Source organism: Megalobrama amblycephala, linkage group LG2, assembly GCF_018812025.1.
Source record: "Megalobrama amblycephala isolate DHTTF-2021 linkage group LG2, ASM1881202v1, whole genome shotgun sequence".
Lineage (NCBI taxonomy): Eukaryota > Metazoa > Chordata > Actinopteri > Cypriniformes > Xenocyprididae > Megalobrama > Megalobrama amblycephala.
The window spans coordinates 965910-990723 of record NC_063045.1 but is presented as its reverse complement, the minus strand read 5'-3'; the positions used below and the strand labels follow the sequence as shown (position 1 = coordinate 990723).

The window sequence follows — 24814 nt, the reverse complement described above, 5'->3', positions numbered from 1 at the left end:
GACGTGATGGGTCAAATTGTTGCGTATAATGGTCATTTAGACATACAAATATTGCGCATATTTTTCATCCGCGCTACTACCCGCCCGCAAGGAGTTAATTATCCGCCCGCATCTCCGCCCGTGAATTTTAGGAATGTCACAATCCACCCGTTTTAGCCACTTTTATGCGGGTACCCGCGGATACCCGACCCGTTGCAGGACTCTGAAGCACAGTATTGTGGAATACCGAAGGCTTATGCTGCCTTCAAAAACTGATCAGATGAAGGTATCTCAGGAAACAGGAAGTGAAGCTAACTTTGGATTCTGACGTGCCTTGATACCTTCCTACCTTGAAATGTGTTCTTCGAAGGAAGCATTTTCCAGTTTACAGACACAGCCCACGGTTCCTGGCACTGCTCCCCACACAACAATGCCCTCCCCTCTCAATGAATGCCTTCCTCCTAGTGTGAGGTTACCTTTGCTAGCAAAGCAAGATAGCACTTCTTTCTCCTTCCACTGCCTTTTCCCCCACCAGTGGCCTACAGCTTTTTCAGCAGATCCTAGTGTGAGTCTGCCTACGCTAACGGCACAGGCCCAGATGGACAATTTTCCATTCCAGCTTTCCTCTTTCTTTACCTTCCCCATTACAAACCAAGCCCCAGTGGCTGACCAAAGCGTGAGGCTGCCTCCGCAAACAACTTTTCCTCCAGAACATTCCCCTCCTAACACCCCCTCTCTTCTCTGCAACACAGATGCTCATACCACCTCATTCATATCTCATCTCAATAGCATCAAGAACCTACAATCCAGCTCCATCAAGGGTTACCTAAGTGGAATCCAATTTTTCAACTCATTTTCAGTTCACCCTTCTCAGCAATTCACAGACATCTCTGCTCATGAAAGGTATCCAAATAATCCAACCTTTGTACAGGCAAACAAATGAACACAGAAAATAAATGCAACACAAGATTTCTCGTTAAGCATTTTTTGCATCGAAAATCATTATAAATAAAACGCGTTGCATTCATATTCTGGGCTCATCTGCTCGCCTGTATAGTATGCATCATCAAAAAGGGTTAAACTGAATTTGATCTTTTAATATCACTGTTTTAGTACATTAAGGCACTTTAAGGGTGGGTTACACTAAGGATTCTTTAGCTTGGCGTCGGTTCACCCTCCGAATATATGCTGCTTGATCAGCCCTTTAATTCTAACGGTCTTTCTGCAGTTAATCTGAGTTTAAAGTTAAGTGGTGCAACACAACTTGATTTAAAATAAAACCCAGATCAACAAATCCTTGATTAGTGTTCAACTTTGCTTCATTTAGTCCTTATGGGTGCAACCCACCCTATAGTGTTTTTTACGTTAGTTTTTTAAAAAATCGTCCTGCTGTTTTTAGTGATTGAATTCATTGCAGGTGCTGTATATGGATCACAAGTGGCCAAAACTTGCATCTTTTGAATAATGAAGATGAGTTTGTATGAGAGAGTTTGTAGAACAATTAAAGAGAAGCTTTAACAAAGGAAAAATTAGAGTAATTGATGCAAAAGTAAATGGACCAAAGTGGAACACAGGGTGAATTAAGGGTGATTGGGACATAAGGTCAAATGGGACAGTATATATAATTAACTATATATAATTTTCTCACCTGATGAGTGAAAATAAAACTTTGGGCGGAGCAGGCATCAAACAGGAAGTTAACCAAATGTCAAGCTTTTGTTAGTTTTAATAATAAGGTCCTAAAATTGTCATAGCTACTATATTGTACAAACATTTGCTGGAAACATGAATATAGTGTATAAAATATCATGTTTCTATTTTCAGAATAAGATTTAATTAATTGATTAATTAAGATTAATTTTTATTTTGTCCCATCCACACAAACACAATTTGGATGGATGGGATAGTGCTTAAAGCTAATTAGGAAAATTGTGTGAGTGTGTGTGTAATGTGTTAATTTCGATTAATTAATCTGAGAAAAAAAATAACGCAGATTAATCCATTCCGTATTGACCTTTGAACCTGGAGCCGTTCTAGCCACAATTCGACTGTAAAATGAAGACGAGACGAGAACGCGGTGGCGCTGCCTGGCTGCCTGGATCATTGACTGGAACATTTACTTATAAAAAACGGCCTGATGGAAGTGTTGATAAAAATAAAGTCGTCTGCAGCAAGTCGTCTACTCTAAAGTAGGCTACCACATCAATGCAAAGCATCCAGGAGTTAACGTTAATCCGGAGCTACGACCTAGCATGTAGTTAAAGTAGATATTTCATGCTTTCTATAGAAATATTTCTCATGTCTCTGAGGCAAGCAGCCGCGCTGAGTTTCGGTTCATTGGTGTAAGAGGCGTTCCAGTTGACGCGCCAGTGATCGCGGCCGCGCCTCCATATCATGATTATATTTTCTGCTATATTTGCGTCTTATTTATTACATCCAAGTAATTGGTTGATGAGACATTGATTAAAATTAAGATACAATTTTTACAAAACGAAATTCACTTTAAAGAAATGCTTTCTACCAAACATAACTTCATGAAGTGGTCAAAATCATGTCTGACACACTCCATGACTCCCGATATATTCACTTTTAATAATCAAATAGATGAATTTAAAACATAACATAGGACTATTTCAACATAAATATGAAACTACGTTTTCTTTAATGCTAACACGTAGCTTATAGTACAGTACAGAGAAATTTCACGTGTGAATTACCAATTCAAATGTGAACAAAAATAAAAGCAATTAAATGTGTTATTAAAATTAAAAGATGAAATTTAAAATGATGGGTAATAATGGATTATGACGGATTTTTTACGAACCTGTCCGTCAAAATGACAGACAAAGTTAAAGTCTAACACAACCTCTGGTGTTACGGCACACATCATCAAATCTTCTTCCTGAAGCACTTTTGAATTTATTTCCTTAGCATATTAGGTCAGATTGTTGATTGTTATGGCCATTATTTGAACAGTGAAAATAATAATAAAAGAGTTTTTGAACTTTAATGTCACTAATGCTGATTATTCATTGATTCATTTGAATTGAAATAGGCCTATTTAATACTTTCACAGCAAAATTATGTATGCGATTAATTTAGATTAATTAATCACAGAGTATGTAATTAATTAGATTAAAATTTTTAATCGATTGACAGTCCTAATTTATATATATATATATATATATATATATATATATATATATATATATACAGGTCCTTCTCAAAAAATTAGCATATTGTGATAAAAGTTCATTATTTTCCATAATGTAATGATAAAAATTAAACTTTCATATATTTTAGATTCATTGCACACCAACTGAAATATTTCAGGTCTTTTATTGTTTTAATACTGATGATTTTGGCATACAGCTCATGAAAACCCAAAATTCCTATCTCAAAAATTTAGCATATTATGAAAAGGTTCTCTAAATGAGCTATTAACCTAATCATCTGAATCAACTAATTAACTCTAAACACCTGCAAAAGATTCCTGAGGCTTTTAAAAACTCCCAGCCTGGTTCATTACTCAAAACCGCAATCATGGGTAAGACTGCCGACCTGACTGCTGTCCAGAAGGCCATCATTGACACCCTCAAGCGAGAGGGTAAGACACAGAAAGAAATTTCTGAACGAATAGGCTGTTCCCAGAGTGCTGTATCAAGGCACCTCAGTGGGAAGTCTGTGGGAAGGAAAAAGTGTGGCAAAAAACGCTGCACAATGAGAAGAGGTGACCGGACCCTGAGCAAGATTGTGGAGAAGGACCGATTCCAGACCTTGGGGGACCTGTGGAAGCAGTGGACTGAGTCTGGAGTAGAAACATCCAGAGCCACCGTGCACAGGCGTGTGCAGGAAATGGGCTACAGGTGCCGCATTCCCCAGGTCAAGCCACTTTTGAACCAGAAACAGCGGCAGAAGCGCCTGACCTGGGCTACAGAGAAGCAGCACTGGACTGTTGCTCAGTTTTGCATGTCATTCGGAAATCAAGGTGCCAGAGTCTGGAGGAAGACTGGGGAGAAGGAAATGCCAAAATGCCTGAAGTCCAGTGTCAAGTACCCACAGTCAGTGATGGTCTGGGGTGCCATGTCAGCTGCTGGTGTTGGTCCACTGTGTTTTATCAAGGGCAGGGTCAATGCAGCTAGCTATCAGGAGATTTTGGAGCACTTCATGCTTCCATCTGCTGAAAAGCTTTATGGAGATTTCGTTTTTTCAGCACGACCTGGCACCTGCTCACAGTGCCAAAACCACTGGTAAATGGTTTACTGACCATGGTATTACTGTGCTCAATTGGCCTGCCAACTCTCCTGACCTGAACCCCATAGAGAATCTGTGGGATATTGTGAAGAGAAAGTTGAGAGACGCAAGACCCAACACTCTGGATGAGCTTAAGGCCGCTATCGAAGCATCCTGGGCCTCCATAACACCTCAGCAGTGCCACAGGCTGATTGCCTCCATGCCACGCCGCATTGAAGCAGTCATTTCTGCAAAAGGATTCCCGACCAAGTATTGAGTGCATAACTGAACATAATTATTTGAAGGTTGACTTTTTTTGTATTAAAAACACTTTTCTTTTATTGGTCGGATGAAATATGCTAATTTTTTGAGATAGGAATTTTGGGTTTTCATGAGCTGTATGCCAAAATCATCAGTATTAAAACAATAAAAGACCTGAAATATTTCAGTTGGTGTGCAATGAATCTAAAATATATGAAAGTTTAATTTTTATCATTACATTATGGAAAATAATGAACTTTTATCACAATTTGCTAATTTTTTGAGAAGGACCTGTATATATATATATATATATATATATATATATATATATATATATATATATGTGTGAATTTTGGATCTATAAAATTATTTTACTTGTTTACTTGATTTTTAAATGTTTTTGATGACTTCAAGCCTTCATTTGAAGAAATAAAGGTGAACAAACATAAACATGGACTCTTAATAATGATGAACAGAAAAAGAAAAATAGCATATAAAATTATATCAAAGTATGAAATAACTTGTGCAATACAGTAAATATGCTTACACCACCCAACCAAGGTGTCTTGGCAAAAGGGGAGATTGAAACTTTGTGTATCAGTTTGACGTGCCTAAACAGGTAGAGCTAGACAGCAGTCCTGACATGTGAGGAAGATCTGTTTAGATCCGCTCTGAGAGACCACAAAAAATTGCCTGAAACTTCCTAGCTCTTCCATCCAGATAGCGGAATTCTCTGTTTTTACTGTTATTTCTATTTCTTATGCGTTCCATTTTTATTATTATGTATTTGACTCTTCTTTATGTAAAGCACTTTGAATTACCATTGTGTATCAAATATGCTATACAAATAAAATTGTCTTGCCTTGCCTAAATCAATGGAAATATGTTCTGTCCCAATCACCCAAATGTTACAGAAAAGTGCATGTCACGCATCCTCTTATTATAATATAACATTGTTTCCTCCTCAAATGGATAGATATCTTCACAGAAATGTATCATGTGTTGAGCTGATATTTTTCATTTAAGGCGGAAATCAAAAAACTGTCCCACTCACCCTCGCCTCACCCTATTTCAAGCTTCATTCTTAATTTACTCAAATAAATTCAGAATCACTTTTTCCCCAACCTCTGCGGGCGTGGCGCGTCTCTAAGCTTTTTCTTTCGATTTTTGATTTCAAGGCGTCGGTGTAACAATGGCGTCAAGTTCAGGTAAGAATCAAATTAGATATAAATATATGCAGCAACGTTTATTCAGTTATTCATTGAGTATTTATAAAATAATAGCTAGGTGAAATATTAACATCACGTTTACTTCGTTTAGTTTCACTGCGCTTAAGTAGCTTTGAACACCAGGAACAAACTATAACCAACGTTAAAGGCTACTCTCATAACCGCATGATGATCTCAAAGCCCCTCTTGATCTGAATGATTATTATTAGGCTAATTAGAAAATTAATTACAATTAATTTTCCCTGCAACAATCTGCATAACCGACGTGCTGCGATGATATAGCCTACTCTTCATTTAAAATAACAACAACAACTTGTTTAACATGAAATACTTTTCTTCTCATTTTCTTCCCCCCACTTATGGGATTAATTAAAACCGTTATATCGTTATCAGAACATGTTGAAGTAGATTCAGTTCTCATTGTTCAGTTTTTACTTTCACTTTATGTAGTAAGTAGGCTAAATGACTGTGGTTTGAGGCTTCTTCACCGGAATAACTACAACGCAATTTGCTTGTGACTCGCCTGCATGGTTTAAAACGGAAATATTTTCAATATCGCGACGTGGCATTTTTCTTTATCAACAAATGCTCGCAAAATGATGGACAACGATTCACATTTTAGCGCGCACAATAACCCGTGATAATAGCCTAATCAAGTAAATTATTAATGAGTATAAACAAGTAGACTGTTTGTTGTGTTTTTAAAAAAATACTATTTATTTTATTGTTATGTAGGCTATAGATCATGTTCTGAAAATAAGGAAAATCACAAATTTCACCATTTGACTTTCACTTGTTCTGTAAATGCTCTGTATTTACAGAAATATTAATTTATCGTGCTAAACCATCTGTTTTACTTTCTCTGTATGTGTGTGTGTGTGATTTTTTTCAGCAGCAGGTAGAAGTAGTGCAGATTTTAATCGCCTTGACACTATGTAAATTAAATGGCAATGATATTAAGCTGCAGGCACTGTGGCTATATGATGCATTTGCACTTAAAACATTTATATGTCAGTGAAAAATATTTTATAAAAGTAATAATTCACCCAAAATGCAAATGCAGTCATCGTGTTGCTCTAAAATCCTATTTTTAGACTTTTTCATTTGCGCAACACAAAACATCCAAACTTCTGCTTTTCATATTGTAAAAATTGTTCATTCATAATAAAAAAACCCAAAACAAAACAAAAAAACAAAACAAAACAAAACAAAAAAAAAAAACAGAAATTGTGTGTGTGCTGCATTCCAAGAATTTCGAAACCATTTCTATTACATTTGTGTGAGAAGCTATGGAGCTGCTAAAGGGAGGTGGTGGTGGAGGTTTTTTTTCTTTTCTTTCTTTTTTTTTTTTTCCAAAAAACGTTTGCTTTCTCACGCAAATATATTATCAGTCACTTATTGTGATCTTGGACAAACACTTCCTCTTTAATGTCCCACTGGCTGGCAGCAGTGTTTCAGTCAGCTCCATACGTTAATAATGCACACAAATTATGTGCTGCTCTTAGGGGCTGTTCACACAGAACGCGTCTTTGCGTCTTTCGCGTCTAGAGCGCTCAGGAGTGGTTTTAAAAAAAGCGCAGCATAGAACGCGAGTGTCTCGAGACACGCCTTTGAGATGTGATGCAATAACGACAATAACGGAAATAATAGAAATAGGCAAACTGAAGAATTTACAGATACAAGTTTTGACATGGAAAAAAAGAAAATAAGTTAATAATGAGCGCCTCCTCCGCCATGTTGCCATTATATAAAACAGTTGTCATGCCAACTCGCAACGCTTGCCCCGCCTCCAAGTTCTTCTGATTGGTCCACTGTTTTGGAACTGACATTGATGAGCGGCGCTGCGTGTAAAAGTTGAAATTCTTTTAACTTGACACGGCGTCTTAAAAACGCGGCGCTCATGTGTGAGGCGCTGCAAAAGACGCGAGACGCGAGCGTAACGGTCATGCACGTCCGTCAAGCGCGTGTTTACATAGAAAAACAATGGGAAAGTAGCGCATTGGAATAGAAAAACGCGTTCTGTGTGAACGGCCCCTTAGAGTTCACTGGACTCAAATATAAAGAAATGCAGTCAGTGCTTAATGGAACACTCCACTTTTTTTTGAAAATGAACAGTTGAGTTTTACCGTTTTCGAATCCATTCAGCCGATCTCTGGGTCTAGAGGTACCACTTTTAGCATAGCTTAGCATAGAATCTGATTAGACCATTAGCATCTCGCTCAAAAATGACCAAAGAGTTGCGATATTTTTCCTATTTAAAACTTGACTCTTCTGTAGTTACATTGTGTACTAAGACCGACAGAAAATGGTTTCATAATACATATCTTTAATCATAAAAGTTATGCATTTTTTATCAAACTAAGTGTTGTGGCACTATAACCACATATTTTCAAAGACCTAAAAGTACCTATGAAATAGAAACATTTTTACAGAAATAAATTTAGTACTACTCCAAAAATGTATTTGATATTTAGAATTAATTTAAGCAAAAATATAGCCTAAATGTAAAGACAGAGTTTATTGCTTACACTATATAATGTAGAGAAATGTTTACAAGGAATGGTCAGAAGAATGCTCAAATTAAGGCTGCCCCCTAATACTCAATTAAATGTTAGTCGACTAGAAGAGGTTTAGTCAAACAAAAAATTATTAGTTTTAGTTGCAGAAAAAAAAATACTCCACAGGAAGTGAATATATAGACATTCTGTTTTAGCTTCATTAAGTTGTAAAAATTCTGTGCCATCAATAGTTTAGTTTCACTCAAGCAATTTATCAGAGCATTTAATGCAGTGCCATCATCTGGCTTCAATGGAAGATACAGTTGAGTGTCATCTGCATAACAATGATATGCAATGTTATATTTTTGACAAATAAGGCAAAGTGGTAACATGTACAAAGAAAACAGAATTGATGATGACACCATGTGACACAGATGGTTCAGGAGACTAAGGTGGAGCCACAATGACAAGTGTCCAAGGTGGAGCCAGGGTGCCAGAGGACTGAGGCAGAGCTAGTGGGACTAAGGGCCAAGGTAGAGTTGCAGGAAAGACTGAACTGAAGGGGTGGAGGGACGAAGCGCAGCTGACGGCCTGGATGTCCATGGTGTAGGCAGAGTGACGTCTGACCAAGGCAGAGTCAGAGGGATGAGGGAGCCCAGTGGAGCCGTTAGGATGATGGTTCCAGGTGAAGCCAAGGGAGAAGGGAGCCTAAGTGAAGCTGACAGGTCAATGAGTCGAGGTGGAGTGATAGGCTTAGCGGCTTGCAGCAGAGCCAGGGGATTCACTTGCCAAGGCGAGGCTGGTGACCTGAAGGCCCAAGGCGGATCCAGTTTGTTTGGCGGAGCCAATAGAGGAGCCTAAAGACTGAAGAGAGCTAGCAGAGGTGGGGCAGAAGGACTGGCTGTACTGGGTAGAGGAGGCGGGAGAGGGTCATGTTAGAGGGAGGCTGGGTGGGTGTTTCATCAATGACAAAAGCCTTATGCTGGGCAACGAAAAAGGCTTGTTTCTCGCAGAACCAGTAGCAATGAAGAAGAGTCAGGGCTGGGCAGGACCAGCGGTGATAAAGAAGACTTGGAGCTGGGTGGGACCAGTAAAGACAGAAGATTAGGGAAATGTGGAACAGTGACCCGACTACTTTGAAAATCGTGCAGTCTGAACTCGGCTTAAAATAAGTTGTCCTCACCTCAATAGTTAGTGACAGTTGAATGATTACAGTAAATGGGGGTGGTCTGGTCAAGAGGGCAGTCATTTTAATGTTAGATTTTTGTGGCAGCACCCTCTAGTGTACTGGGATTTAACTGCGTGCCAACCAACCCTTGACCCAACCAGCCCCGCTCTCCCCTAGGCTAAGAAAGAAAATTAATATAAAAAAATATTTATAGAAGATTTACTCATTTAAACTTGTTTTTAATTATTCATTCTGGGTTAAAGTATGGTGTATTATAAAAAAGTAAATGCCAGAAAATATGATATTTAAACATTATTGTAGTTATTACACAGACAGCTAGAGCATACCCAAATCAGACCTGAGTTTACTGGATTTTTTCTCGCCGAGTTTGCAGTCTTAACATGTGCACGCGGCAGATGATGTAAAACACAAAGCTTACCTCATTTTTGTGTAGCAATGGATAACACAAGGCCTTTATTTATTTATTTATTTATTTACGTTTATATGTGAGTATTGTAGGCTACACATCCCCATGTTAACAAACTTTCAAGACTATATTCGTTGTTCTCTGAAATCTTCTTCATTTTGTTGTTCTCTCACTTGTTGTTGTGGGGCAGATGACCCAGAGGTGAGAGAGTGCAATCAAATAGTTTAATCAGAGTCTTTTAAACAACAAAGGCAGACTGCCGAGTGCCGTAGCACATAAACACTCGCAGCTGGAGAAAACAGAACACAAATATAGTCACAGTCCACAGGCTGAAGCGAGCTGCGACGTGTGCTGCGACGTGTTCAATCTCTGTTACGGCACAGGGCAGCTCTGACAGTTCTCCAGGTACGCTGGCAACGATGAATGAACCTGGACCGAGGGGACCGAGGACTGAAAGGGTGAAAGCCCTGTGGCAGCTGAAGGAAGAGAATTATGTGCATATTCCACCCACAGCAATTGCTCGCTCCACGACGCGGGGTTACGAAACGCCAGGGTGCGGAGCATGCGCTCCAAAATCTGGTTAGTGTGTTCCGCCTGGCCATTAGTCTGAGGATGGAACCCAGATGACAAACTGGCCGAGGCACCGATCTGACGACAAAACTCAAAATAACGACGCAAATTGTGGCCCCCTATCAGAAACCATATCCGTGGGGAGACCATGCAAATGGAAAACGTGTTCGATAACTAACTGGGCCGTCTCCTTTGCGGAGGGCAGCTTAGTGAGTGGAACAAAGTGAGCAGCTTTAGAAAAACGGTCAACGACAGTTAGTATGACAGTATTTTCGGCAGACGAAGGAAGCCCCGTCACGAAATCCATAGCGATATGCGACCAAGGGCGAGACGGAATAGGAAGAGGTCGAAGCAGCCCCGCGGGAGGAGTGCTACTCGACTTCGTCTGAGCGCAAATGGCACAAGAAGCAACGAAACGACGTACATCCTGGGAAAGAGTGGGCCACCAAAAGCTTTGGCTAATGGCCACGAGAGTACCTCTTATTCCAGGATGGACTACTAGTTTAGATGAATGCTCCCAGTGTAGGACTGCAGAACGGACGGACATGGGAACGAACAATGTATTACAGGGGCATTGACGAGGAACAGTGACACTGGTCAACGCTGTCTTTACCTGCCTCTCTATTCCCCAGACCACGCCCCCAACCACACAACCCTCAGGTAGAATAGTCTCAGGGGTGGAGGCGCTCTCCGAGGTACCAAACTGGTGAGAGAGAGCGTCAGGCTTAGTATTCTTATCGCCGGGACGAAAAGAAATAGAGAAATTAAAGCGTCCAAAAAATAGTGCCCAACGAGCCTGTCGTGCATTAAGTCTTTTTGCCATCCGAATGTATTCCAAATTCTTGTGGTCTGTCTACACTACAAACGGAATAGAGGTACCCTCTAACCAATGGCGCCATTCTTCTAGGGCTAAACGGATGGCAAGGAGTTCGCGATTGCCAATATCATAATTTCGCTCAGCCAGTGAAAGCCGACGGGAGAAATATGCACACGGATGAACCTTTTCATCAAGCGGTGAGCGCTGTGAAAGCACGGCACCAACTGCCACATCGGAGGGATCCACCTCGACGATAAATTGTCGCTCAGGGTCTGGAGTAATTAGTATAGGGGCTGTGATAAACAGCTCCTTGAGCTTGTCAAACACAAGTTGCGTGGGTTTGGACCAAATGAAACGAGTCTTGGACGAAGTGAGAGCTGTCAGACGAGCAGCTACACGACTGAAATTAGAGATAAACCTACGATAAATGTTTGTAAACCCCAAAAAACGTTGGAGTGCAACACGAGAGTCGGGAACGGGCCATTCAATAACAGCACACACCTTGGCTGGGTCCATACTGATGCCATCAGCAGACACTACCGAGCCAAGTAACGTTACAGAAGGAACATGAAAACTGCATTTCTCAGCTTTTACAAAGAGGCGGTTCTCTAACAGGCGCTGCAGAACACGGCGAACATGCTGGACATACACCTGGAGAGAGGGCGAGAAAATCAGAATGTCGTCCAAATAGACAAAGACAAAGATGTTAAGCATGTCTTTCAGGATGTTGTTTACTATGGCCTGAAAAACAGCCGGTACATTGACTAGGCCGATAGGTAAAACCCGATATTCAAAGTGCCCTAAGAGGGTATTAAACGCCATCTTCCACTCATCGCCCTCCTTAATCCGAACTAAGTGGTAAGCATTACGGAGATCTAGCTTTGTGAAAATCTTAGCTCCCTGCAAGATCTCGAAGGCTGACGACATAAGAGGCAAGGGATAATGGTTCTTGACTGTTATGTCGTTAAGCCCCCTATAATCTATGCAAGGTCGCAAAGACCCGTCCTTCTTCTTAACGAAAAAAAAAAACCCGCACTGGCGGGCGAGGTAGACGAACAATAGTACCGGCCGCAAGGCTCTCAGTTAGGTATTTCTCAAGAGCCTTGCGTTCGGGAGCGGATAACGAGTATAAATGACCTCGAGGGGGTGTAGTACCGGGAAGGAGCTCGATACTGCAATCGTAAGGGTGATGAGAAGGAAGAGAAGTGGCCCGGGAATGACTGAACACAGCTCACAGATCGTGGTACTCCTCTGGCACTCCAGACAAATCACCAGGTTCCTCCTGAAAACAGAAACAGAAGAGACAGCAGGAACAGCAGACACAAGACAATGGACATGACATGACAGTTTCCAGGACATGATGGTCCCCTCGGTCCAATTAATGTGAGGGTTATGCTGAACGAGCCAAGGATGACTCAAAACAACAGGGGAAATAGAAGAATGAAAAATTAAAAAAGAAATAGTCTCTTGATGATTGCCAGAGATGGTGAGATTCACCGGAATGGTGGCACGCCGAACGCTAGTCAGTTCGCTCCCATCCAGAGCGAACAAAGGGGTAGGGCTCTCTAGCTCATGTAACGGAATGTTTCGTTCCAGGGCCCATGCTTCGACCATGAAGTTTCCTTCACAACCTGAATCAATGAAGGCTTGGCATGAAGCGATAGAACCAGACCAGTGGAGGGTGACAGGGAATGTGGTGCGGATCCTTCCAGGGGGATTGTGAAGTTGCGCTCGACAGTAATCCCCAGTCTACTGGCGAGCGCTTCCTTTTAACGGACCTGAACGGCCGCAGTACGTGCATGGCTCATGCAAAACGCGGAGCTGGCATTCGGCAGGAGCAGTCCGAACACCCGCCACCTGTGAGGGTTCCGGAATCAGTGCAGCTTCGAACAAAGTCTCAGCAGCGGGAGGAGGAGTGGGTGGTTCAGATGGCACATAGCAGGCATGGCGCCGTAGGTCAGATCGCTTGTCCAGTCTGATAGCCAATTCCACCAGCTGATCAAATGCAGCGGGGACTTCACGTGCATAGATCTCCTCCTTGAGATCGGGGTTCAATCCTTCCAGGAAACGAGCAGTCAGGGCTGGTTCATTCCACTCGCACGTTGCAGAAAGAGTGCGAAATTCGATGGCGTAATCAGGAACGGATCATTTCCCCTGGCGCAGCACAGCGAGCAGACGAGAAGCCTCAGGTCCAAAAATGGATTGATCGAAAACCTTGATCATCTCCTCCTTAAAGGCGATGAAGGTCTGACAACAGGCAGCCTCCGCCTCCCAGACAGCCGTGGCCCAGTCACGCGCCCTTCCAGTCAATAGAGAAATGACAAACACAATCCTGGTGCGGTCAGCCACGAACATAGAGGGCTGAAGGGAAAAGACAACTTCACACTGGATCAAAAAGGCTCTGCATTCGGCTCACCCGAATATCATGACGTGTTGTTGACTCTTGGTTCGGATGAGGCGCTGGGGGACGGAAGATCAGCTTGCTCGTGGCAGAGAGACTGGAAACGGTGATTCAAGTCTGTCATCTGGGCAGCGAGACTCTCCACTGCGTGTCTGGCTGCGGAGAGCTCTTGCTCATGTCTACCCAACAAAATTCCCTGCCATCTGATGACAGAACAGACGGATGCCAAATTCGCCAGGTCAATTCTGGTCGGATTATTCTGTTGTGGGGCAGATGATGAATAGTTTAATCAGAGTCTTTTAAACAACAAAGGTAGACTGCCGAGTGTCGTAGCACATAAACACTCGCAGCTGGAGAAAACAGAACACAAATATAGTCACAGTCCACAGGCTGAAGCGAGCTGCAGCACGGTCTCAGAACTTGAGCACCTCTGACAGAAGATGGAGTTCACCACGGCAGGCAGCTGGATATAACCTGGCAGAGGAAGCAGAGGGATGAGACACAGCTGGAACCAACTTAAGAAAGAAAAAGGGAGAAAGAAGAAAATAAGGAGCAAATCAAACCTGGCTCATGACACTTGTACTATAATTCAAAGAACAATAGATATAATTTCATGAAAGCACGACATAGTGAAGCAGCAACTCTTACATAAAGCAATCACAACTATACTGTCAAAATTTTTATTTTATTTTATTTATTTAACCAACAAGCAAAGCACAAAGACAAAACAGCATCACATCCGGTGCACTCTGTCCAAATTCACTCCTTCACTCCTTCAAGTAGACTATATAAATGGACTAATGTAGGGAATAGTGAATATGGTATGGGGGCTTGTTCGAGATGCATCGGCGCTGCGCAGATTGATCAACATATGACATCCAAGTACTGCAAGAGCGATTGGAGAGCATACAGCTCCTTATGCTTTTGATTCACTCTCATGGTACTTTGATGCCATACGCTGATCAGTCTGCGCAGTGCTGATGCATCTTGAACAAGCCTATTCTCTAGCCGTTGAATGTACATCGGTTGCACACTATTTATCGCGTTTATGCATTGTGGGATTGAATGACTGCACTCAGTAATGTCCACTCTGGTTTCGGACACCACTAAAAATGGCTGTCACCTCAAATAGTGCCTATTTAAGGGTATAGGGGGCGATTTCGGACACAGCCAATGACTTAATAATAAAGACATTTACCACCCCCTACTGGCAGTTTTAGTTACTTATTTAGAGTATAATTTGATTTTAAAAATATTTCATATTTCCATAGTAAATAAAAAAAAATTGGTGTAGTTCACCCACAAATGAAAATTCAGTCATCATTTACTCACCGTCAATGGTCTAAAAGAGTAGGCCTTTGTGTGATAAATTCTATGTTGAATCAAATAAAAAATTTCTTGCTGAAGTTACTTTTTATAATGTCTAATTATTATTTTATAATGTCTAAAATTTGATGCTTTACACAACAATGACTTTAAATGATCTTTTGGGAGTAATTTTTAATGGAGAAGCGCCAAATTGCAATCTCCTCCTCATCGAAAAGGGATAAAGGTACCCTTTCAACAGACACTCCTTGTTCTGAGTCTACCCTTCAAAGGGGGAAGACATAACAGATATAGCATTTTGGGTCTTAACTCTGTAAGGACTGAGATATTAACAGATATACTGTTCGGAGTCTGCCCTTCAAAGGGGGTAGACATTAACAGATACATTGTTCTGAGTCCCAGCTTGCGAAGCTGAGACACAACAGATACATTGTTCTGAGTCTGTCCTGCACGGGGATAGACATTAACAGATAAAACACTGTTCTGAGCCTCTGGTTCATCCAGAGAGACAACAAAAGGTCCTATGAGTCCACAGCTTGCGAGGCAGCAACCTAGACAACCATGTTCTTAGCCTTTAACCTGTGAGGAAAGAGACATTAACAAACACTACGTTCAAAGTTTCCATTCAGCGAGACAGTAACGACACCTGCAACAAGGTTAAGCTCAGGAGAGCAAACCTTCACTTCAAGGTAGCTTCGTCTGCGTGTTCCAGATTGTTAAGGACCTTCTGCACCTACACCAGGGCCTCATTTACGTGTTCCAGATTTTAGGACCCTTTGGTGCTCCAGGAGATCAGCATCCCACAGAGCTTTGTGTTCAAGACTGATGAAACAGCTGGCTCCTCTCCCCACTGCATTGTCACCCAGCACAACCAGTGGAAGTCGTCACCGTCATCGGACTCAACCAAGTGGAACGTAAATATCACTTAACCAAACCTCTTTCCAGAGACCTTGGCATTGTTGTATATTATCAGTATATAATTTCCTAATTCCCATTTGATGTAAGATAGCTGATGTTAGTTAATAACAAATAATCTCTTGTTTATTTGTTTGGTGCATAATAAGGTTCTCCACCTTATTATTTTTAGAGAAACAGTTTATCTTTCCCTAAGATAACGTAACTCTTCCATAGCCACACCCAACTTAATCACTTGTATTCTCTGTATCTTATGCACTTTATTCCTTTATCATTCATGGCATTCATTTAGTAGTCGTGTTAGTTATTCTTGTTTATCTTTTGTTAATAAAATTTATTTTATTACACTTTTGTCTTCCTTGTGCTGATAATACAGAAGAGGCTCTACAAGTTAGCAATATCACCAATCTTTCAGATGAATCAGCTGACCACTTTACATTAACTCTAAATGAATGAAAGCCCCTGTTGAGAGTGTTGTCATACTGCCAATGGTAAAAGACCTTGACTGGTGCCCTGAACTAGGGAAAGGGGGGGAAGTGGTCATCTGATGTACTCATAACCACACCTTAAGAGACGTGTGATCCAAAAATCACAACGTCAGCAGTGACGTGAGTACCAATCCCTATTTTACTTCGCGTCCTTGGATGGACAAAGTAAAAATCACTACAGAGTGAGGAGATACTTACCACACTATCATCACTCAATGTCTGACTGTCTAAGTGGTGTCTGCAGAACAATATAGTTTCATAGACAATTGGAAAAGTTTTTGGGGCAGACCTGACCTGTTGAAAAGAGATGGTACTCATCCCTCCCGGCATGGTGCTGCTCTTCTCTCTAGTAATATGGCACATAGTCTTAAGGCCTGTACACACCGGGACGAATATTGCACGCGTTTATTGCCAGCGTTTTTCAAGACGTTTTTTTCCAAGCGATTTTCACTGGCAATGCGCAGAGTGAACATGCAAATTAACTCCCTGACAGTATGTGGCGCTTGTGCTTAACGGTAGTGCAAATAAACATATTTATGATATTAATAAAGTTAAAGAAGATAAAAATGCAGATATAAAATGACATATATATGACATATGAGAGATGGTAGTCAGAAACGGTAGTGCAAATAAACATATTTATGAAATAGACATTCTCCACTGTATTTCTTGAATGTAAAAGAAAAAAACAAACAGTAAAAATACAGAGATAATACACATCTATTGGTGTGGCCAAGAACTGGCAGAGCACCCATAGCGTGCGTCTCAATCAGCTCCCTAGTTCACTAGTCAGGGCACTGATCAGGGAGTCGACCACATTCATTTACATGGTATACTGATACGACCTAGGAAGCTAGGGAGCTGTTTGAGACGCAGGGGTAGTTTGTAGGGGTCTTCCTCGTCTACTTACTTTCTCTTCGTCATCTTGGTATCAGTGTGTGGTCGGCAAGACTGTTTTGTGCTTGAGCGCCACCAAGTCATGTTTTACTGAAACTTCAGCAGCTCCAGGCACGTGAACAAAAGCGCCACTCTCATTGGTCGGCCAGTTTTGAACCAGAGATGTATTATAAAAAAAGATGCTTTTACGCCTGGCGTTTTTCGCGTCAGTGTGCACACTCACATTGCTGCCCTTTGTTTAGTCACGAGGCGTTAAACGTCGGCGATAATCGCGTGCGATATTCGTCCCAGTGTGTACAGGTCTTAAGACAAACTACGGCCCAGGTCAGGAAGCAGACAGACTGTCTAAATCGACTATCTGCGAGCTGTCTCATGTCACGGAATTCAGATAAATCCCAACACATAGAGACTCTTTCACTTAGATATCATCACATAGAGACTGTGTCTGTACCCTGAATTAGTAAATACAAAAAACTCCCAAACCCATTTAAGGGTAAAAGTTTAATTGATGTTCAACAAATAAAAAACAGATATACAGGTTCTGGTCATATAATTAGAATATCATCAAAAAGTTGATTTATTTCACTAATTCCATTCAAAAAGTGAAACTTGTATATTATATTCATTCATTACACACAGACTGATATATTTCAAATGTTTATTTCTTTTAATTTTGATGATTATAACTGACAACTAAGGAAAATCCCAAATTCAGTATCTCAGAAAATTAGAATATTGTGAAAAGGTTCAATATTGAAGACACCTGGTGCCACACTCTAATCAGCTAATTAACTCAAAACACCTGCAAAGGCCTTTAAATGGTCTCTCAGTCTACTTCTGTAGGCTAAACAATCATGGGGAAGACTGCTGACTTGACAGTTGTCCAAAAGACGACCGTTGACACCTTGCACAAGGAGGGCAAGACACAAAAGGTCATTGCAAAAGAGGCTGGCTGTTCACAGAGCTCTGTGTCCAAGCACATTAATAGAGAGGCGAAGGGAAGGAAAAGATGTGGTAGAAAAAAGTGTACAAGCAATAGGGATAACCACACCCCGAAGAGGATTGTGAAACAAAACCCATTCAAAAATGTGGGGGAGATTCACAAAGAGTGGACTACAGCTGGAGTCAGTGCTTCAAGAACCACTACGCACAGACGTATGCAAGACATGGGTTTCAGCTGTCGCATTCCTTGTGTCAAGCCACTCTTGAACAACAGACAGCGTCAGAAGCGTCTAAAGACAAAAAGGACTGGACTGCTGCTGAGTGGTCCAAAGTTATGTTCTCTGATGAAAGTAAATTTTGCATTTCCCTGAGGTCCAAGGTCAACGCAGCCGTATACCAGAAAGTTTTAGAGCACTTCATGCTTCCTGCTGCTGACCAACTTTATGGAGATGCAGATTTCATTTTCTAACAGGACTTGGCACCTGCACACAGTGCCAAAGCTACCAGTACCTGGTTTAAGGACCATGGTGTCCCTGTTCTTAATTGGCCAGCAAACTCGCCTGACCTTAACCCCATAGAAAATCTATGGGGTATTGTGAAGAGGAAGATGCGATATGCCAGACCCAACAATGCAGAAGAGCTGAAGGCCACTATCAGAGCAACCTGGGCTCTCATAACACCTGAGCAGTGCCACAGACTGATCGACTCCATGCCACGCCGCACTGCTGCAGTAATTCAGGCAAAAGGAGCCCCAACTAAGTATTGAGTGCTGTACATGCTCATACTTTTCATTTTCATACTTTTCAGTTGGCCAAGATTTCTAAAAATCCTTTCTTTGTGTTGGTCTTAAGTAATATTCTAATTTTCTGAGATACTCAATTTGATATTTTCCTTAGTTGTCAGTTATAATCATCAAAATTAAAAGAAATAAACATTTGAAATATATCAGTCTGTGTGTAATGAATGAATATAATATACAAGTTTCACTTTTTGAATGGAATTAGTGAAATGAATTAACTTTTTGATGATATTCTAATTATATGACCAGCACCTGTAATACTAAAAAATCAAATGATAAAGCTTGGGTTGCTGAATATTATATACCTTTCTTCAAAAGCTCTTATTGTAATGCTTCGATGGAATGGTGCTTTATGTAAAGATATGTAATGTAAGCAACAAATCCCATTTGACATTTGTGCTGGCTGCTGTATACAGGTCACCAGGGCACCTTAAAAACTTTATCAGAGATTTTGCTGATTTTCTATCAGAGTTAGTACTAGCTGCAGATAAAGTCCTTGTTGTTGGTGATTTTAATATCCATGTAGATAATAAAATAGACACACTGAAACTGGCATTTACAGACATTCTAAACTCTACTGGTGTTAGACAACACGTGTCAGGACCAACTCATTGTCGTAATCATTCTTTAGATCTAATATTATCACATCGATATTACATGTGACAACTAGATGTTCTTATTTTTCAAATCTCTTAGAAGAAAACAAACACAACCCTAGGTATTTATTTGATACAGTGGCTAAATTAACAAGAAATAAAGCTTCAACTTCTGATGTTTCCAAACAGCACAGCAGTAATGCCTTTATGAACTTCTTTACTTGCAAGATTGACAATATTAGAGAGCAAATTATAACTATGCAACCGTCTACTACAGCATTGTGTCAGACAGTGCATTGTAGTGTCCCTGAGGAATTGAAAATTCCATTCATTCACTGCTATAAGAAACAACATGTATGTTAGACCCTATACCGACTAAGCTATTGAAAGAGATGCTTCCGAAGGTCATAAATCCTCTTCTTAATATCATTAATTAATCTTTATCACTAGGATACGTACTGAAAACTTTTAAGCTGGCTGTTATTAAACCTCTCATTAAAAAAACACAACTTGATCCTAGAGAATTAGTCAATTACAGGCTGATCTCAAATCTTACTTTTCTGTCGAAAATACTAGAAAAGGCAGTTTCATCACAACTACGTTCCTTCTTGGAAAGAAATGGTATCTGTGAGGATTTCCAGTCAGGATTTAGTTCATCTACTGGGTGGTTGTTCTGCTCACTTCATAAACAAACTACAGCTCGTACAAAATGCAGCAGCTAGAGTTCTTACTAGAACTAGGAAGTATGACCATATTAGCCCAGTTCTGTCATCACTGCATTGGCTTCCTGTTAAATATCGTATAGATTTTGAAATCTTGTTAATTACTTACAAAGCACTAAATGGTTTAGCTCCCCAGCACCTAAGTGAGCTCTTAATGCATTATAGTCCTTCACGTCTATTGCGATCTCAGAATTCAGACCAGTTGATAATACCTAGAATGTCAAAATCACCCGTAGGCAGTAGATCCTTCTCCTATTTGGCACCTAACAGGAACAGTCTTCCTATCACTGTTCGGGAAGCAGACACACTCTGTCAGTTTAAATCTAGACTAAAAACACATCTCTTTAACCTGGCATACACATACCGGGAACACTTCCTATAACACCCGATGTACTTGTTACATCAGAAGAAGAATGGCATCTTTTTCTGACATCCTTCTGTCTCTGGAGACAATAGAGTATCTGCTCCCAAGTCAGTCTGTTGTGGAATTGCAGTACCTGCTGTGGCTGAACAGTCTAATATGAGAGCGGCAGAGTCTGTTGCAGTTGCTACAGGTGAAGCCTGTGACTGTTTCTTTGAGAATTGACTCTGCTCTCTGCCGTCTACGCTGCCTCTTCTCCTCCTGCTGTTCCTCTCTCTTTCCCTCGCTCAGCTTTATGCTGGTCCTTACGGCGATCCACCAGCTGACACGGTCTGCAGTGGCAGCTTCCAAGTCTGCAGAATTCAGGCTTCTGGCTTTCAGGTCATGCTTGCAGACATCTTTGTACCGGAGCGCTGGTCTGCCTGTTGGTCTAGTGTCCTTAGGAATCCGGCCATCCTGCCTTTGGCAGACATGGCCGAGCCAATGTAGGCGTCTTTGTGAGAGGAGTGCGTGCATGCTGAATGTTTTTGTCTGAGCCAGCACTTCAGTGTTTGGGACACGGTCCTGCCAGGTGATGCCCAGGATCCTGCTCAGGCAGCGCAGGTGGAAAGAGTTAAGTCTGCGTTCTTGCCAGGTATACATAGTCCACGTCTCACTGCCAAAAAGAAGAGTGCTGAGGACACTGACCTGGTACACTTTCATCTTAGTGTTGATGGTGAGCATACTGTTGTTCCACACTCTCTTGGTCAGACGGGCCATCGCTATTGATGCCTTGTCAATCCTGGTGTTCAGCTCGTTGTCCAGAGAGAGGTTGCTGGAGATAGTGGAGCCGAGATATGTAAAGTCCTCCAGTACCCCAAGGGTGCAATCGCCGATTGAGATGTAGGGAGTGCTGCTGACATCCTGGCCCATGACGTTTGTTTCTTCAGGCTGATGGTCAGCCCAAACTCATCAGAGGCACGAGCGAAGCTGCTGATGAGACGCTGTAATGCTTCCTCGGTATGGGCAGTCAGGGCGGCGTCATCAGTAAACAGCATCTCCCTAATCAGGACCTTGCACCTTGGTCTTTGCGCGCAGACGTGCAAGGTTGAAAAGGTTGCCATCGCTCCTAGTGTGGATGAAGACACCATCTTCTGACTGACTGAAGGCGTGGTGCAGCAGCATGGAGAAGAAGATGCCGAAGAGTGTCAGAGTGAGGACGCAGCCTTGCTTCACACTGCTTCGGATCAGGAAAGGTTCCGAAGATGAGCTATCGTACTGGACGGTACCTTTCATTTCATCATGGAAGGACGTGACCATCTTCAGAAGCTTGGGGGGACATCCGATCCTGTGCAGTAGAGTGAAGAGGCCTTTCCTACTGACCAAGTCAAAGGCCTTGGTCAGGTCGATGAAGGCGATGTAGAGTAGCTGTCTCTGCTCCCGGCACTTCTTCTGTAGCTGTCACAGAGAAAAGATCATGTTGATCGCTGATCTCTGTGATCTGAAGCTGCACTGCGCCTCTGGATAGACACGTTCAGCCAGCACTTGTAGTCTGTTCAGCACCACATGGGTGAAGACCTTCCCCACAATGCTCAGCAAGGAGATGCCGCGATAGTTGTTACAGTCACTGCGGTCTCCTTTGTTCTTATAGAGCGTAATGATGTTGGCATCTCACATGTCCTGAGGAACTGATCCCTCCTCCCAACACTGGAGTAAGAGTTCATGGAGGTGGTCAACATTTGACCCTCAAGAAATAAAATCAAAGAGGGGAGGGGTGTGGACAAGAAACAAAATCATGTATTTTGTACCTGCATCAGCAAATTATTCACAGAAATTTTAATCAAACAAGTTTAAATTTCTTGTTACTTGTTTATATGCTGATTTGTTTAATAATTTACTTAATTTTATTATCACAGGATATGACGCACACGATTTGTGAATCATTGTCCATCATTTTGCAAGCTACTGGTGATAAAAAATGCCACGTTGCAATATTGAAAAGATTTCAATTTTAAACCACAAAGGCAAACCAGTGGATATCACACAAACAATGTGCAAACTTTGTGTCAGAGTGTTGCCAGTGAAGAAGTGTCAAACGCCAGTCAATTATTCACTACATGTGTAGTGAATAAGGGATGCACCGCTACCATTTTTTAAGGACCAAGTACGAGTATCGATATTTTTTTCTGGTACTAGACAATACCAATACATTTATTAATTTCATTTCCTTTTTTTTCTTTTCTTTTTGTTTTTTTATGGTGATGTGGCAGTTTTCGAAGCACAACACAGTGAGACTAATGAATGTAGGACAGCTTCTTTATTATTACTCTAATGAAAAAAAGTAATAATTTTTATGTGCTTGTCACAAACTTAAAGCACAAATTTCACAGTTTCCAATAAACTTCAAAGGGCATAATTACCAAAGTCATATATATTTAAAAAAAAAACATACTTCAAGTACTTTTTAATGTGCCTGCTAAAAGAATATTACAGAACAAATGGTAACACTTTACTTGAAGGGGTGTGCATAAGACTGACATGACACCTTCATAATCTTGACATGACATGTGTCATGAATATGAAGGAGGTTTTATGCATGTTTATGACAACTGTCATTAAGTGTCATTCGGTCAGTTATGTCATTTTTAATGCAAAGATGACATTGTTTGAGATGTCTTTGTTACGACAACTTGACATAAACCAACACATCATAACCTGTCAGTGTCTTTGTCATGACAACTTGACATTAGCAAAACATCATAACCTGTCATAAACATGACATAGCAGATTAATTATCAAACTTAAAAAAACTAATTAGCTTTATGGGTTAACATTACATTACATTATTTTGGTAACACTTCAGTATAGGGCAGTGTTTCTCAACTCCAGTCCTCGGGACCCACTGCTCTGCACATTTTGTATGTATCCCTTATTTAACACACCTGATTTAGATCATCAGCTCATTAGGAGAGTCTGCATGAACTGAATTGAGTGTGTCAGATAAGAGAGACATACAAAATGTGCAGAGCAGTGGGTCCCGAGGACTGGAGTTGAGAACCACTGGTATAGGGAACACATATATAAACGATTAACTATGACTTTTCCCTCAATAAACTCTTAATTTACTGCTTATTATAGTTAATTGTTAGCTTTAGGTATTGGGTAGGATTAAGAATTTAGAATAAGATCATGCAGAATAAGGCATTAATATGTGCTTTATAAGTACTAATAAACAGCCAATATTTTAGCCATATGAATGCTAATAGTAATAAGCAACTAGTTAAAAGACTCTAAAATAAAGTGTTACCATTATTTTATAACAGTGTCATCTTTTTTAAGAAATTTGAAATTGTCTATTATCTGACCTTCTGTTGGAGGAAACTTAAAAAAAAACAAAAAAACTAAAAAAAAAAAACATGAAATGAAAAATATTCATGACGCTGTTATAAAATTATTTGTCAGAGTATTGTCACTTAATGACATTTTAATGACAAGTTCAATTTGTACCACTGTACTTGAGCTCAAGATACATATTCATGACACTATTATAATGGCCTCATGACAGCCAATGTCAAAACCAACCACATGACAGTTTAATGTAATGTTAACCCATAAAGCTAAATAATGTCAAGTTGTCATGACAAAGACACTGACAGGTTATGATGTATTGGTTTATGTCAAGTTGTCATAACTCGGACATTCTCAAACATGCATAAAACCTCCTTCATATTCATGATATGTGTCATGTCAAGATTATGAAGGTGTCATGTCAGTCTTATGCACACCCCTTCAAGTAAAGTGTTACCGAACAAATATTTATAACATAACACTGTGAACCATTGTACACAACCTAGGGTGACCAGATTTCTCATGGTGAAATACAGGACGAGTGGGCAATGAATGGGCAATATGACCATGATATGAGAAATTTTATATATATATATATATATATATATATATATATGGGGGCGGAGCCAGACATTGTTAACATTCGGGGTTTAGCCCAAATCTATTGTGTCCAATGACATTTTAATTTTCTGTTAACAGCTTTACTGACATGAAAGGAGCTTTGTTGTAGTATTCTTGAGTAAAGTTAATACAATTTACATTATTTCCCACTGGAATTTGTAAAACTATGTTGTTTGTACCTCCTCTAGGGGGGTCCGGGGATACCACAACATTTTTTATTAGTTACTTTACACAACA

General features: G+C 40.7%; 1 protein-coding gene across 1 annotated transcript in view; it reads left to right on the top strand.

The window, feature by feature from the left end:
• The first annotated feature begins 5599 nt into the window (after positions 1-5599).
• Positions 5600-24814, top strand: part of LOC125263006 (trichohyalin-like) — a 63284-nt gene continuing 44069 nt past the window's right edge. Inside the window, exon 1 of the mRNA XM_048181839.1 lies at positions 5600-5681. Within this exon, the coding sequence (XP_048037796.1) occupies positions 5666-5681 (16 nt within the window). The 5' untranslated portion in view covers positions 5600-5665. The remainder of the gene's footprint in view (positions 5682-24814) is intronic.